The sequence below is a fragment of the Glycine soja genome, chromosome 6 (assembly GCF_004193775.1).
Source record: "Glycine soja cultivar W05 chromosome 6, ASM419377v2, whole genome shotgun sequence".
NCBI classification, from domain to species: domain Eukaryota; kingdom Viridiplantae; phylum Streptophyta; class Magnoliopsida; order Fabales; family Fabaceae; genus Glycine; species Glycine soja.
The window spans coordinates 2726535-2743619 of record NC_041007.1 but is presented as its reverse complement, the minus strand read 5'-3'; the positions used below and the strand labels follow the sequence as shown (position 1 = coordinate 2743619).

The following is a 17085-nucleotide window of genomic DNA, read 5'->3' as shown; positions in this document are numbered from 1 at the left end:
CAATTTTCAGTGGCAGCTGCCATATGCCCAACAAAACTGATTACAGGCACATGACCTTCTGCACGAGAGTGGACCCTTGACACAAGTAGCTACGTGCAGTGCTCCTGCAGCCACTACATATTTGCAGCTGATCAATTAGCTAGCTTGTTGAACCACTTATTTATCTCTCTGCTTCCCACGACACAAATTAAACCTCTTCCACTTTTTCTGCGCAAGAGTTCCATCTCCTTTTTCTATTTTTTTTCTTATTTATTTAGTGCACGTTGATTTCAATTTTCTTAACAAATATATATATATATATATATATATTTTTGAAATCAAGCTCTCTTAAGAAAGCTGTCATTTTTTTTTACTTGGAAAATTAATATCAAACACACATAGGATAATTCTATTCCCACGCTTAAAAGCAGTATTCCATAATCAGTTGTCGGTACCAGTAGACCAGGAGTACGTACTAGTATTTATTATCATAGTTTCAAAATCTACGGTCCTTGTTGGACCATGAATAATAAATTGACGAGTGAATTTAGGTCTACGTATGCTCTGATTTCATTCTCCCTGCTCTGCGACCAGCGTCTATCCATGTTGCATTTTGGGGTTAGAATATCGCTGTTAGCCTGTTAGGTTTGACTGATATGTGAAAGAAAAAGAAGCTACATATATTGAGGAGTTAATTAGCTTAGCTAAAGGTTATCAGTGATGTCTTTTGAAAATGAAGGGAGCTTTTGACCTTCGTGTTCACTCATCAGCGCATTATTATCGCATGATCACTACTTTTGAATGACAATGTGCCATTTGCGTAACAGACTTGCTTGCCTAAAAGCTGCCATGCTTGACAAAGTTGGTACCTAGCTACTACCTGGACACAATATACAAAGTTAATTTACTTTCATCATGTCGTTATGATTAATGAAGTATACAATAATTTATATATCAAGTAATATTGTGGAGCACATAAGCCTAAACGGCGTTGATTTCGGTGATTTCATCCTTTTGGTCAAATTTTAAGGGGAAAAAGCTAGCTGGAACTCAAAATTTGAAGCTTTCTTCACATGGTTGTACATTTTTTTTTTGAATTAGTGATCCTTATTTCCTCAATAGTTACCGCAATCTTGTATAACTAGATTTACGCCGTCATCCTACTGGTCCTAACTAACTTAGCTAGCTACAACAATGAAGGCATGTACATTTTTTGTATGCAAAATAATTAAGCTTCTTAATTACAAAATATTTATAACTTGTAGAATATATATAATTAGAAGAATCTTAGCGACATTTTCTCTACAATTCTTTCATATACTTTTACATGATTTTGAAAATTACAAATTTTGATAGGTTTTATTAAAGAAATATTAATTGAGAAATAAAATCTACTAAAATTAATGATTCTTAATAAATTATAACAAATTATAGATAAAAAAAATATTCTAAAAAAAGTGTCTACCAACATTATAGGGTGACTCCAATTTTCATTTCAATATTCTTAAAATAGTACTCATCATTTTGTTTTTCTCCAATTCCAACCATTCCTGACATAACCTCCATTATATCGCCCCAACCTAATTAAGTAAAAAGAAAAGAAAAAACATTTTACCTGCATTCCGCGTACCTGCTTCCCTCTTTTCTCTTTGCATATTCCTTTGAAGATTAATCCATTAATAACAACTCCCTTTTGGCTAAAACCAGTACTGTCCCAAAAGAAAAAACTCCAATCCATTCTCTTTCCCCAGTGACAACTAGTCTCTGCAATATTAATATAATTTCGTCACCGCAATTAAAGCTTTCCGTGTCTTCCTTCATCCCTAGCTAGTGAGATGCTACTTAAATTAAAGGTTTTTACCACCTCACGAAAGTAACATAAATCATAAGCCTTTCTTGATATATTTTTTATGGATAAATTTTAATTATTAATTTTTTTATTAACGGAAAAATCAAATTTACTATACATTTTTTTCTTTCTTTTTACTACTAAGTCAAGATTTTAATTTCTATAATTCAATCATACATAAACACATCTATTCATGTATAAAAGATAAAACCTGTAGTTTTTTTTAAAGAGACTACTAATAAACTACAAAAGACAATTCAATTTGAATCCAATAGAATTCCTATATTTAATACAATTGCATCTTGAAACTAGATGGTATAGTGTTACTCTAGTTTTCTTTTTAATAAGCTCTTTCAATCATTCATTTCATTTTCTACTTCATATATATCTCAGCTCCTCCTATTTTCTACTTCTATAATTCAATCATACATAAACACATCTATTCATGTATAAAAGATAAAACCTGTAGTTTTTCTAAAGAGACTACTAATAAACTACAAAAGACAATTCAATTTGAATCCAATAGAATTCCTATATTTAATACAATTGCATCTTGAAACTAGATGGTATAGTGTTACTCTAGTTTTCTTTTTAATAAGCTCTTTCAATCATTCATTTCATTTTCTACTTCATATATATCTCAGCTCCTCCTATTTTCCATGTCTTACTATATTTGCTTCACTATGTCATATACACATCCTTGATTAAACTCTATCATTCTTTTCCTTTCGATCTTATGTATATTGTACCACCGCACTGGTCACTTCTGTAACTGATCCAGATCTCTAGCTACAAATCCCCATGTACACTACTTGGCATACAGGAATGGCAACCTTTGCACCCTTGCCAGAGCCAGACCTATCCTTAAACATAAGCCCACCCTTCATTTCAGATTCTGATGCCAAACAAGTGGGAATAAGCTGCAACGGATTAACATTAACTACCAAAATGCTTTACAACGATATGTGCTCAACCTCGGATTCTGGTAGCAGTGAAAGCGATTTAAGCCACGAAAATGGTTTTTTCCTCATGGACACTGCCTACAACCTTGGCCATCATGAACCGACTTTGAGCTTAGGCATCGAAACAGAAAATTTGAATCCTTATCCTGTCCAACAAGGAGCACTCTCGAGAAACAACTTCAGTCATCACCTCCACAACTACCAACCTCACACCAATACCCTTGATTTCAAGAGAAATGCTAGAGTCATTCATGGTGTGAAAAGAAACATCAGAGCTCCTAGAATGCGATGGACTACGACCCTCCATGCTCATTTTGTTCATGCGGTTCAGCTTCTTGGTGGTCATGAAAGTAAATCGATCAATTCAAGATTCTAAACTTACTTGCATGCTATGATTAGCAAGGTTTTAAATTGTTTTCATGGTTACTGTCGCGATTTCTTCCTGAACCTTTATATATATTATAGGAAATTGTAGACAAATGGTCGATGCAGTTGTGGTTGCAAGTGTAGACTTCAAAAACCATGGTGTCATGGCTGAAATCGCGGTTGCAGACCAATTTTTAAAACCTTGATGATTAGTTTCTCCATTGCTCCATTATGAAAGTTTGATATCGTTAATTCATTTGGGATGTTTATCTAATTTTGAGTTATTTTGCCGGTCGCAGGGGCAACTCCGAAGTCAGTGTTAGAGTTAATGAATGTTAAGGATCTAACTCTATCTCACGTGAAGAGTCACTTGCAGGTGTGGGGTTATACTGTTCCTATCTCTCTGCATTCTCCCTAGACTAAATATGCAATAAAGTTCCTTAGTCATTTCCTCCACTAGTGGGGGAAGCTAGAACAAAGACTAAGGACAAAGGGGTATCTAGATGGTAATCTTAGCGTTGTGGACTTTTCTTCTCATTTTATTTCATTGGGTGTTCATGCAGATGTATAGAACAGTGAAGAGCTCTGACAAAGGCAGCGCAGGTAGTTGGATGTTTCCTCTCAAGGACTCCATTTTCGTGTCTTCTATTATTGTTATTCTCTTTGTTTGAAATCCTTGGTGATTCGTGTGTGACAGAAGTTCTATGATTTGCTCTAGTACCGTTTTGCATTAAATATAAGAGAAATTATATTCTTATAACTTTTTTTCTAACCATTTTTGTTTTATAAAAGAGTTGCTATGATACCCTTAAAAGTCTAAGGGTTTTGGACCAATAAATAAATGAGTTTGAACAACTAAAAGAAAGAAAGAAGAGTTTCCTTAATAATAGTGTTACAATTTCTCTTTTTTTATTATTAAGAGAAAATAGAGAAAATGAATTATATGTGATAAAACGAGATAAATGATAAAGAGATAAACATATATAATAAAAGGAAAGAAAATATATATTCAAAAAGAGAGTTCTATAAGAATAGTATATGTAAAATTGGTTGGGATACGACTAACTTTTAAGTCTACATGTGAATTATTAAGCTGGTGTCTGATAAAGCAAGAGCAATGGCTCTATCGGTTGTGAAATTGTAGGTTATGGGCAGACAGGTATAGGATTGAGCCAAAAGCCAGGGATTGTCGATCTGCATGGAGTCTTAGCTTGCGAGAGACCCGATTTACCACAGCCACTGCTAAAATTCCAAAGGTATTGATTGCATTCCACACCTCCTCTCTCCTATAATTTAAGTTTCTTTCTTTGTAGATATTAATAATTCTTTGTTCTTTTATCAGCTAAATTAAAGTGAACATAATTTCTTTTTGCTGAGAATGCAAACATAAACAGTACTAGGATATTATAGTGGCTTTCACCTAATCGTTATTCTGATCTTAAGTTTTCACCGCAAATCTGATTACGTTCAATTTTAGCTTAGAAAAACTGAGATTATGATTGGTATTTATTTCGAATTTTGGACTCTCAGTATTTTGCTTTGCCTCTATAGTGTGCTAAAATAAGCTTAACTATTTCTTTAGTTCTTTATAACAAATTTACGTACGTTCTAATTTTCTTCACTTACTTTTTACACTCAGGGCGTCATGGCAATCATCAAAAGAGACAAATTCAATAAATTATACACAGAACCCCATAATCAATTCGATGTATTCTCATCTCAAAGGAAACCAAACCATGGTAAGTTGTAACCCATAGACTCAAACACGGCTTACAATTACACTGGTCTCGGTGCAGTTTGCATGTACTATATGTCTTCGAAATAGCTAGTTAATTATATTGGTGTAATAATAATATTTAAACAGGTGGGTGGACAGCATTATGGAGGCCTGTCAAATTGCATGAAGGAGAAATTGGATTCTTGCTCTTTGTCACGTTCCGATATGACGCTTGACCTAGAATTTACCCTTGGAAGGCCCACTAGTTGCAAACAGACCACGCGGAATCAAGAGAATTAACTATTCTCAAGTGTTGTCGAATATATTGTAACCCTTTTCCTTTGTCAATTAAGCACTCCTCCAACATTATATGGAGGAAGAGTTCGTATGAATGATTTTTTATCCATGATATATATGTTTTTATGAGCTTTTGTCTAGCTAGAAAAAAGGATGAGGGAAGAGGATAAATCTTTACTAGGAATCACTGGCTTCTGTCCATAGAATTCAGAATATGTCTTTGATGTCATTTTCAGTGCAAAGTATAAGCGTAGAAGAAATATAAATAGCTCTTTTAGACAATGGACCATATGTTGTAATTGTTCGGAAGAGGACCCATGTTGAACAGGTGGGTCAAGATTTATGCTTGATTGTCATGATATCATTCTAAGAGCATATTTCATATTTGTAATTGTATCTAAGAGAAGAGATTTGTGCTTCGTTTTTAAAAGCCATAATTTTTTTTTTATCAAAATGTTCAGCATTTATAATTCCATTTTTCTTCGGAATTTAATAGCTTTGAATTTTTTATTATTTTTGTTTACAATTTTTATAATTAATTATAAAAGTATCTCTTAAATTTATTTCCAAATATTTATTTAAGAAATCATTAAAAAATAATAATTTATTTTCAATATTTTTAAAATAAAATAATATGATATTTAATAATTTTTCATAACAGAAATATTTTTTAAAATCCTAAAATAATTTATTTTCTTTTTCCTCTGAATCTGTTCAAACTTTTAAAAATAAAGATCTTTAAGATTATGTAAAAAGGTGATTTATGTTTAAGAAAATTTACGTAAAATAATTAAAAGTTATTTTTCGTTTAATTATAATTGCCAAAGATAATATTTATGTTGCAAAATATTTATAATTTCGTTTTATTCAAAAGTAAAAAAAAAAAAAGAGTCCATTAACCTTTGTTCTTGCGAAAGTAAAAAATTAAGAAAAAAAGGCAAATAATTAAAGCCCAGCCGTTCAGGGCACTAATATGCTAGAAATGATGCTTGCACAATTTATTAGTATGAACTCCTTGCAGGCTTTATAGGGCCGAGTACTCTAAATCATTTAATTAATTAATGCAACTACAAGTGCGTTATTTATTTATTTATACTGAAATTCACTTCTTTTTTTTAGAAATACTGAAATATACTTATATCATTCCATTCATAACCAATCATTCAATAAAAAAATAACATGATAACAAATATAGAGATTAATAAAATATAATCACTCTGGCAAGCTCATGACTTTGTCTCATTACAAAATCAATACAAAAGGTTGGATTTTGGGCTAACAAGCTTCTACAATCATCTATTAAAGCTCCCAACTCAGAAGTTATTGAGTAGCATAGTCTTAGGTAAAGATTGCGAGGGTAAAGTTTTGAATATGTATTCATTAGTTCAACTCATCACTTTGGTAATTTTTTAAAAGATTTAATTGTATTTTTACTAATTTGGACCCGGTCCAATTTTAATCTCCTTCCAACTTTTTTGAGTAAATTTAAATTTTGTTTTGTCAAAAAGATGAATATATATATTTGAGTTATAAATAATGTATACAAAGATTTAAGGCTAAATTAGATAAAAGTTGAGAACGTATTAGAAATTTTAATATTTCTGAATTTCAAGACATAAAATAAAGAAGGCAATTTTTTTTAATCTTAAGAATAAAAATGCTTTAAGACGATCTCTCAACTCATTTAAACATTGACTAACTGAATTGCTGTGATGCTTTCTCTAGGAGCAATGAATCAATTTTTAATCCAAAACAAACATTTTTTTGTATGTTAGATTAAATGGTTGACTAATTGATGATTTGGCATTGTGAACACTAACTGAACTATTATTATCTAACCTCGTTCTGATCACAACATCATCGATTCTTGTCGTTTACTCAGTGTATCTATTCTAGTGTTGAATTTTTTGAGCGAGTCAGCAATTAAACATGAAACAACCAAGCTTTATGACCATCAAACTCGATCGATGATGAGTCTCCTTTAGTTTTTAGTAAAGGTTCTTCCCTCTTAACAGAATGGGAGGGTAAATAAATTAGACTACCAATGATTTTTATACCGAAATGGTATTTCATCCCTGTTCAACATTAATTATGTTGTGTTTGGTATGTCATTTTAAGATGGAATGAAGAGATTAGATGGATAAAATCTATTTCTTGTTTTGTTTTGGGTGACGTAATTTTAGTGATACCAAATAAAACCTCAAAGTGGAGAAACAGATGGTAAGTCATGTTGCATCAATATCATGTTAATTTTGCTAATAACCTAAATTTCGTTTTCGCATCGAAGCAGGTCCAGAAAACTTCTCAAAATAAGTAGATTTCCACTTATTTTTAAAAATTTATCCAAACATCTAAAAAATTACAATAAAAATTATAATAAGTAATTTTTTAATTAAAATAAATGTTTTTATTTTAAAATAAGTTTACCCAAATCCACCATTATCATTAATTTCCCTCTATACAACACCATTAAAACCATCACTTCAATCACCAATAAATATAAATATAAGGGGAAGAAATAAAATAATTACAAATGAGGTAGTGGCAGATGTTAGCGTAAAAACTATATAAAATTATTAGATATGAGGAAGTGGCATGAACAAATGTTCTTCACAACTTCAGTAGTTGGTTGTTGAGAAAATGCTGTCTGACTTCCCAAGTTCGCTAACACCTTTCCTAGTGTTTTAGCTTATACTAGTTTGAAATACTGAGATATCTAACAAACAGAATTAGTTAATAAAGACACGGCATGCTTGATGCTATTAAATTCAGTACGATTTTTGCATTATAAATTGATTGAGCGCTATCTCCGTTCTGTGCAACTTGCTCTGAACCATGGATTACTCCCTGCAATTAACCATCATAGCCATTTTGGTGTCCTTGTTAGTATTTGTCTGGCACAGTACTATTCAGGGAAAGAAGAGAAATAAAGGAGATACTGATAGCAACAAGAAGAGTAAAGAGGCTCCTGTCCCAGCTGGTGCATGGCCACTAATTGGTCACCTACACCTTCTGGGCGGCGATGATCAACTTCTCTACCGAACACTAGGAACAATGGCTGACTAATATTGACAGCATTCAACATCGTCGTGAGTACATGGAATTTGGCAAAAGAATGTTTCACGACCAATGACAAGCCACTCTCGCTTCACGCCCCACAACGGTTGCCGCAAAGCACATGGGCTACAACTACGCAGAACTCTTGAACTTCTCTCCAATCGAAGACTCGAAATGCTGAAGCATGTGAGAGTGTCCGAACTCAACATGGGGATGAGGGACCTTTACAACTCTCGGGTCCAAAGCTGTGCTTGTGGAACTGAACCGGTGGTTGGAGGATTTGACTCTCAACATGGTGGTTAGAATGGTGGCGGGGAAACGCTACTTCGGGGCCCGGGCTAGCTGTGATGATGATGAAGCGAGGAGGTGCCAGAAGGCTATTAATCAGTTCTTTCATCTTATTGGGATTTTTGTGGTTTCGGACGCGGTTCGTTTTTGCGTTGGTTTGATGTGCAGGGGCATGAGAGGGCAATGAAGAAGACTGCCAAGGACTTGGATTACATACTTGAAGGGTGGCTGAAGGAGTACCGTGACCAAGGAGTGGATGGTGGAGTTAAGGCAGAGGCCGTAGACCTGGCAACCGGGTGGAACAGGGGCGGGACGCATATTACCTCTCAAGTTTCCATCTTGACTTCCGAACATATTTCATATCCATCTCCCAAAGATAAGTTAAAATTTATTATCTTAACTATTTATATATCAATAAATTCGTTACAATATATTTATCAACAAAAATAATCAAATAAAAAATATTAAATTATGTAAAAATTCAAAAATAAAGACTAATACACTTGTCTTTCGTCATTCAATTATTTTTTAAGATAAAAAAATGCACAAAATATTAAACAACATAACTCAAAGTCATAGATATTAAACCCAATGTTCATCAGTTCAAATTACATCAAATTAGAAATAACTAGAAAATAAAAATAATATTCATCATCAAAATAACCACCAACTTCACTAAAGATGTCATCAATATTTCTTACTCAACATGATATTTATAAAATCAAATATCATATTTTAGATCTTGTTTTAAATCTTAAAATTAAACATCACATTAGTAAATAAGTACCGTCGTTACTTTACAATGGTAAGAAAATAAAATAAGAAAACACGAAAGGAATAGAACCAGCTTAACACGAAAGAAACAAGAAGAGTTGGATCTGAATGTTGGCATGGAACGGCAAGTTGAGGAGTTAGATATTAGAAATCTTGCATATGTTCTAGCAATTATCAAGGAAACCTTGCGGCTATACCCAGAGCTGGTCCCCTCCTAGGACCAAGGGAGGCCCAAGAAGATTGCAATGTTGCCGGCTATCATGTCCCTGCTGGGACCCGCTTGGTGGTTAACCTGTGGAAGCTTCATAGGGATCCAAGGGTGTGGGAAGAACCTTCTGCTTTTAGACCTGAGAGATTTCTCACAAGTGATGCTGTTGATGTGAGAGGCCAAAACTTTGAACTCATTCCCTTTGGCTCTGGTAGAAGGTCATGCCCTGGCATGTCCTTTGCACTCCAAGTTCTTCACTTGACACTGGCTCGTCTGCTTCATGCTTTTGAATTTGCTACCCCATCAGATCAACCAGTTGATATGACTGAGAGCCCTGGTTTAACAATGCCTAAGGCAACTCTTTTGGAGGTTCTTCTTACTTCACGCCTTCCAGCCAAATTATATGCCTACTAAATTAAACTTATAAATAGTTGCATGTTCTAATTAAACTTTTAGATTATTAAATATTGAAAATGGAATTGATGAAATTCCAGTTGTTTGATGTTAGGCCACGAGGCCGTTACAATGAAAAGTCAATGTTATATGACATGGCTACATTTGTCCCTATTCTTCATTCTTATGCAGAGAAAAGAAAATGTCTTTAATTTCAATGTACATGAAAAGTTAAAATTGTTAAAAAAATGGACCATACCATATGATTTAATGGATAAAATTTTCTATAAAAAAACATAATTACTTAAGTAACAAATAATCATACAGTAACAAGTCAGTCACCTGTAAAAGTTTCTTTTAGCTTCATGACTCTAATTAACAACTTTATTAATTTATAATCGTTAATTAGCCACTATGATGACTCGTCATTTACTTGCTCTCTGTCTCTGCTACTCCTCGAATCCCATAATCTCTCAGTTTCCTCAAGCTTAAAATGGTAGTTCAAAGGTGTAACAACGTTGATATTACTAGGAAAAATTGAATTCCCTGATGAATATTTAGCCATTCATATGGTTGAAAATAAAAATGGGACCAATATGAAAGTTGCCAACGAGGAATAATTATTAAAATAGTCTAAAACTACCATATGACCATGGTTCCAACTATATTTTTTATGTGATATAAGTAATTTTAAAAAAATTTATTAAAGAAAATTAATATCATTTTACATATCTCATATAAAGATTAGAGTTTCTCATTATCTAACGATTTCTCGCGTAGGAGAGAGGGGAGGCAGACTCTGCAGAAAAATCTCACCACACAAATTTGGCGAGGAAACAAGATAGAAGCAACCAATTTGCTGGGCTCTCTGCGAAACCACTCACTAAATAGACTTCTGATTATTTCAGTGGTTCCAATTCACTAATTTCACTTTCCTTACAAAGATTCTTTCTTCATTCAGAAAGCATCTCCAGTCCAGTGACCTTATTACCTCATGAAGCTAGTGGTGCATGGCCATTGTTTGGGCACCTGCACGTAACGTTGGCCAACATGGCTGACAAACAATGCTTTACTGTCAACTACAGAGCGTTTACAAGCCGTCCAAAAGGTTTAGCCCAGGAAGTGTTGGGCAATAACTTTTCCATGATTGGGTTCAGCCCCTATTGGTTCTTATTGGCGTCATTTTTTGATTCTGTGAATAAAATGAGATACAAACCAACAAATTATTAGTATGAGCCAAATTTGATTCAAAATTACTTAAACAATTAAACAATATTTTATTGTGAACTCTAAATTTATTGAAATTAATGAACTATATATATATATATATATTTTTAAATATTTCCTAAATTATAAAATGATTTACAAAAATAATTTTCGTATCTTTCATTGTTTTCCTTTGAAGCATGCGTGCACGTTTTTCTATTGTTGGCGCGCTACTAAAAGAAAAACCAACCGTTCAAGTCAGTGAGACAGAGACATCACTCGCACAGGAAACAGATAAGAGAAACGACACAAAGAGAAATTATTTCCAAAATAGCACTAGTTGATCCACAAGTCGTTACAGCGCTCGCAACTTGTCATGGACGCAGCAACGGGTGTTGGAGTTTGTGTCTTCCTATTAATTTCTTACATGGCGTTCTTAATCAAACGGGCTACAGCAGGTTCTGCTCGCAAGCCACCGGCAGCATCCGGTGGCTGGCCTTTGATCGGTCATCTTCACCTCTTGGGTGGCTCCGGTCAGCCTCTTTACGAAACCCTAGGAACGTTAGCAGACAAGTATGGCCCAATATTCAGCATCCGAATTGGTGTTCACCCTGCCGTTGTGGTGAGCTCTTGGGAATTAGCAAAAGAGTGTTTCACCACTCTTGACGTCACTGTCTCCTCTCGTCCCAAATTCACCGCCGCAAAAATCTTGACATACAACTATGCTAGTTTCGCGTTCGCCCCATACGGAGATTTCTGGCGCGATATGCACAAGATTACGGTTTCAGAGCTACTCTCCACTCGCCAGGCTGAAATGCTTCGAGGTATTAGAGATTCCGAGGTAAAGAGCTCGTTGAGAGAACTACAGAGAGCGTGGGCGGAGAAAAGAGGCGTGTCCTCTGGTGATTTGTTGGTGGAGATGAAGCAGTGGTTTGGAGAAATGAATCTGAACGTGATTCTGAGGATGGTTGCTGGAAAGCGATACTGTGTGGGGAGTGTAGATCAGGAACAGGCAAGGCGAGTTCGGGGGGTGCTGAGAGACTTCTTTCATTTGATGGGGTCGCTTGTGATTGGGGACGCGATTCCCTTTCTTGGGTGGCTTGATTTGGGAGGTGAAGTGAAGGAGATGAAAAAGACGGCTGTAGAAATAGATAACATCGTTTCTGAATGGTTAGAAGAACATAAGCAGCTGAGAAGAGATTCAAGTGAGGCCAAAACAGAGCAAGACTTCATGGGTGCGTTGCTGTCTGCACTTGACGGTGTCGACCTTGCTGGTTATGATGCTGACACTGTCATAAAAGCCACATGCTCAGTAAGCTGCCTTCAAACTTTTCATTATATATTAAGTAGATAAAATAAAATAAAATTATCATTGAGGGTTGAATCCAGAGCTAGTTTCTACTCAGAATGTTTGCTAATTAAGATTTGAATTTATGCTAAAAGAGTTATCTATTTAGGATAAATTATTAGGTGTTTCAACATCATAACATTAATTATAATCCCAACCAATAATCAGTATCACCTAAAACCTCAATGTCCAAGATATTTTATTAAATTAAAATATAATTAATAAATATTTAACAAGAATTAATTATATTATTCCTTAATATAAGAGATTGATGTAAATATTAAGTTATTTAGGTGTCATATATGATTATTGATCGAAATTATAAATAATATGATGATCTCATGTTACTTAATAATTTCTCATATTTTAATTTCTCATTGGATTGTGTTAAGTATGATGGTCTCTAGAAAATAATTTATCTAGGGAAAAAAAATTTCCTCGATCACAAGTTAAAATCAAAACTTTTATTTTAAAATTTAAAATTTAAAATTAATTTTAAACTTAAGTTTAATTTCTTGATGTATAATAAGATACACAAACATTTATTTTAAATTATGTTAGCAGATGCTTCAATATAATTTTAAACGCTTCACAAAAAAAAAAGTTGAATGATTTAACTGAATCTAGCTTATAAATACCTCCAAACTCAATTTTAGTGGTTCCATTTAGTTATATCTTTTTACTGTGTTTAATATGAATTATATCGAACCTATTAATTAACTTTATTATTTTTTGATAATTCTAAATGTCCATTCTATTTTGAGTGGCAAAAAGAGAGATAAGAAGAGAAAAAAAAGAAAGAAAATAAATGTAATAAGTGACGCGATATATAAAAAAGAAAGATAAGTTGTTTAGCTATGGTTAAGATCGCTAGAGGATAGTCATTATCACCCAAGAGGATGAAATACATGGGTGTTCTGTTTAAAATTTTAAATTGTTAATGACATTGCTACATCTTGCAGACGCTAATTGCTGCGGCAACGGATACTACAACTGTTACCATGATTTGGACACTATCGTTATTGTTGAATAATCGTCACGCCTTAAACAAAGTTCAAGATGAATTGGATGAGCATGTGGGCAAGGGAAGACTAGTGAATGAATCTGATATTAACAAATTAATATACCTTCAAGCCGTAGTTAAAGAAACGATGAGGTTGTATGCAGCTGCACCACTTCCAGGTCCACGTGAATTCACAAGTGAGTGTACCTTAGGTGGCTACCGTATCCAAGCAGGTACCAGATTTATTTTGAACATTTGGAAGATGCAGAGAGACCCACGTGTATGGTCAGACCCATTAGAATTTCAACCAGAAAGGTTCCTCACGAACCACAAGGGTGTGGATGTAAAAGGTCAACATTTTGAGCTACTTCCCTTTGGTGGTGGAAGAAGGTCTTGTCCTGGCATGTCATTTGCCCTTCAAATGACATACTTGGCATTAGCAACTTTTTTGCAGGCATTTGAAGTCACAACCTTGAACAATGAAAATGTTGACATGAGTGCCACATTTGGACTCACACTTATTAAAACCACACCACTAGAGGTTTTAGCCAAACCTCGTTTACCATATCAACTTTTCTTCACTGATGAAACTAAGGAAAATCCAACACATTCACCATGAATTAGATTATTGCCTTTCCCCCACTAGCACCGTGAATTGGTGAACACCAAAAGCTAGTTTATGGTGTGAAAGTTATCCCAACTGATATGCATTATTTTTGGTCATATTTATATTGGTAAGGGAAATAGTTTGTAAGATTGAACATACCAGGAAGTGATCTAATTAACAGTTCAATAATGATTGATATAATAGTACTAACTCAAAATCCTTCAATCATTATCACCACCTGAGCAAGTTGAATTTTCCACTATTTTATGGTGCTTATGGCACAGGAGAAACGAGAAGGCATCGGAAAATGTTGAAAATCCTCCCTTGCTTTCCATCCATTTAGCTCGTGAAAATATTATGCAGTGGCAGAAAGTTTGCGAACCACATTTGAATCCAGCAGCTAATTTTCCCCACCTGATTCTCAATGGACAAACCGAATGGAGGGATTTATCAAATGCAATGTTGGTGCTGCCATATTCAGGGAGTCCTATACCTATTCTGGTGCTTGCTCGAGAAATAATGAGGGTCATTATATCAAATAGAAAATGTGGTGGAATTATGGTTTTTCATCTGTTCAAGAGGCTGAGGCTGCAGCATTACTTTTGCATGCTTTAACGCGGATATATGAATTGGACCTGAATAACGTTATCGTGGAGATTCATTGCAAGTTTGTTGCTGACCCTTTGCTGCATAACAGATCAAATTATACTGAGTTTGGAGTCATTGTGGATAAATGTAGATAGTTTCTTAACTCTTTCCCAAAACTTCATGATCAGTTTTAGTCGGAAACAAACTAATGGAGTCGCCCATGAATTTGTTAGGGGGTCTAGAATTTTTTGTTATTGACCATGTTTATTATAGTTTATTATTATATCATATATATAGTCTATTGTTATAAATAAAATGATATATATAAGTTAATTTCTCCTTTTAAAAAAAATACCAACAATACCTACTAGATCGAATAGTTTTTTTTGTATCTCTTGAATTTGATTTTCAGTTTATCTATTGGGATAAAAACTATTCCACACTTATATTATACTATTTTAACTATATTACTAGTAATTAATGTGGGATCTTCAACATTTTTAGCCCCAAAATTTCTTTTGTAGCTGCTATATGAATTTCTATCAGTCGACCTCTACCTGACTTTTTCCATATTCTCTTCTCCGGCCAACTCTTTCTGATTTGTTGGTTAAGTGGCTAACAGAGGAGCTTGAAAAGGTCTCATGACCAATGTAATTTAGGTTTTTCTATTTTGGTTTTAAATATAAACATATGTATTTCTTTACAAAAAGATATGTTCTTGTTTTTCCGCTTCAAAATTTGAATATAATTTTTTAGCAACATATCTATATAATTTTAAATTATATATTTTAATATATATATATATATATATATATATATATATATATATATATAGAAAGAGAGAGAGATTGATATTAAATTAATTATACATCTCTCTCTCATAATTTAAAGTACTTGTCTTAACCTGAATTAAAAATTTCCAAGGCAGGTTTTCACTTTGTAGCGCATGAACTGAATTCAAGTTATTTGTGTTTTGTTTTAAAATTATGTATCAATTTTTTATACTTTATGGTAAAGTAATGTTTTTTTAGTATTCATTCATTCAGTCGGCTTAATGTTAATTTCTTAACATACATTTAAATTATGAATTCTGTTTACCAATCTTCGTAAAAATAATAAATTTAAATCTAGACAGGTGAACGAATAGTAAAATTAAGGATCGTCGTAGGAATCTAATCTTGTTTGCAATTTTAGTGAAGACCGCACAATGAAGTTTTAGAAGCCCTAATTCCTAATAAATCTTGTTTTTGGTACACTGGAAAATTAAGACGCATCAAAAGCAAAACTAACAAGATAAAGGAGGGGTGACAGAATAGATGGATCATATCAGATAAATTCTATTCCAGATTATAATGGACGGGATAAAATTAATCCATTTATGGAAGTTGCTGTTTAGTGTGTGGACAGGCTAGCGTTTTTTTTTTTTTCTGCATCATTGGATCTGGTAAGTGAAAGTCTCTTCCCTGATTAAGGCATTATTTGTCTTCTTTGGTGGACTTGGGATTATAAGATAGGGTTGGGTATTATTATGTATTCTGTTGTTTAAATTTGGGGAGCATACAGTTAAATACTGGTGTTAGATGCCTTATGTGGAGAGCTGGTAGGGTTCTGTGTGAAGGGGTTTATTTATTGTTTTTATGTTTGAACTCTGCTTTTATGTTTTAGCACCCAGAGTGCTGTGTTAGTCTTTCATGGTACCTTTTCATCTACAGAACAATATTTCATTTGTTGGCTGTTAAATAAAAAAATTAATTTATTTTGATCTATTAAAAATTTATTTAAAAAATCTAATCTAATTTGATCCAATGTTGTTCAAAAAAACATTACTAACTGATGTCGACGGAAAAAATGATGGATGATGTTGGTCAACAAAACCATTAAAATTCTCTCCTAATAAAGTGTCAGAGGTATGATACCCACCCGCCATCCATGTAAGGACGATTTGCCACCGAATACTGTCGCCACACCTCTGGCAGCCCCAGTACCTTGAATTTTTGAAGGTGCATTTACCATGCATGTCGCTTAGGTGTAATTGTTCTAGATTGAGCTTCTTTCGTTTCATTCCACTAAGCATATGCTATGTTTTTGCTAGTTGGTGGTGTGGAGATCGTGTGCGTACACTCAATTATTTTGGTGTAAATGCAATGCATTTCCAAACCAGTTACACATGGGAATGCATACTTTTATTCCAATTCACATGGCAGGGTTCAGTAAGTCATGGATATATAGTTGACAAGTTCGATATTTATACTGCTTTGTGAAGTTATAAAAACAATTTTCTACTTTAGAAATATTAAAAATTAAAAAAGACTTTTGTATCTCCCATACAATTTCTAATAAAAAAATTCTTCTTTGAATTCCTTAATAAGACCCTCACTATTATAACCAATTTAATTGACATATAACATTATACACTAATAATAATATATTGCATTTATCAAAA

At 33.6% G+C, this 17085-nt stretch overlaps 2 protein-coding genes and 1 pseudogene across 2 annotated transcripts; all 3 read left to right on the top strand.

Annotated features, from left to right (window-relative positions):
* The first annotated feature begins 2481 nt into the window (after positions 1-2481).
* LOC114414046 (probable transcription factor KAN4) lies at positions 2482-5528 on the top strand. The gene is made up of 6 exons (XM_028378415.1): positions 2482-3140; positions 3456-3532; positions 3720-3759; positions 4301-4412; positions 4796-4895; positions 5021-5528. Exons 1-6 carry the CDS (start codon positions 2630-2632, stop codon positions 5171-5173), a joined length of 993 nt encoding a protein of 330 aa, XP_028234216.1. The 5' UTR covers positions 2482-2629; the 3' UTR covers positions 5174-5528.
* Positions 5529-8005: 2477 nt separating this feature from the next.
* On the top strand, positions 8006-10064 carry LOC114413995 (annotated as a pseudogene).
* Positions 10065-11380: 1316 nt separating this feature from the next.
* LOC114414685 (cytochrome P450 CYP82D47-like) lies at positions 11381-14929 on the top strand. Its single transcript, XM_028379047.1, has 2 exons — positions 11381-12408; positions 13407-14929. Exons 1-2 carry the CDS (start codon positions 11473-11475, stop codon positions 14064-14066), a joined length of 1596 nt encoding a protein of 531 aa, XP_028234848.1. The 5' UTR covers positions 11381-11472; the 3' UTR covers positions 14067-14929.
* Positions 14930-17085: the final 2156 nt, after the last annotated feature.

Excerpts from the sequence above, each read along its gene's own strand:
- LOC114414046 (XM_028378415.1), top strand. The coding sequence starts at position 2,630 with ATGTACACTACTTGGCATACAGGAATGGCAACCTTTGCACCCTTGCCA. Across the intron at positions 3,141-3,455 it reads GCTTCTTGGTGGTCATGAAA|GGGCAACTCCGAAGTCAGTG; the intron begins GTAAATCGATCA and ends TGCCGGTCGCAG. Across the intron at positions 4,413-4,795 it reads CCACTGCTAAAATTCCAAAG|GGCGTCATGGCAATCATCAA; the intron begins GTATTGATTGCA and ends TTTTACACTCAG.
- LOC114414685 (XM_028379047.1), top strand. The coding sequence starts at position 11,473 with ATGGACGCAGCAACGGGTGTTGGAGTTTGTGTCTTCCTATTAATTTCT. Across the intron at positions 12,409-13,406 it reads TCATAAAAGCCACATGCTCA|ACGCTAATTGCTGCGGCAAC; the intron begins GTAAGCTGCCTT and ends TACATCTTGCAG.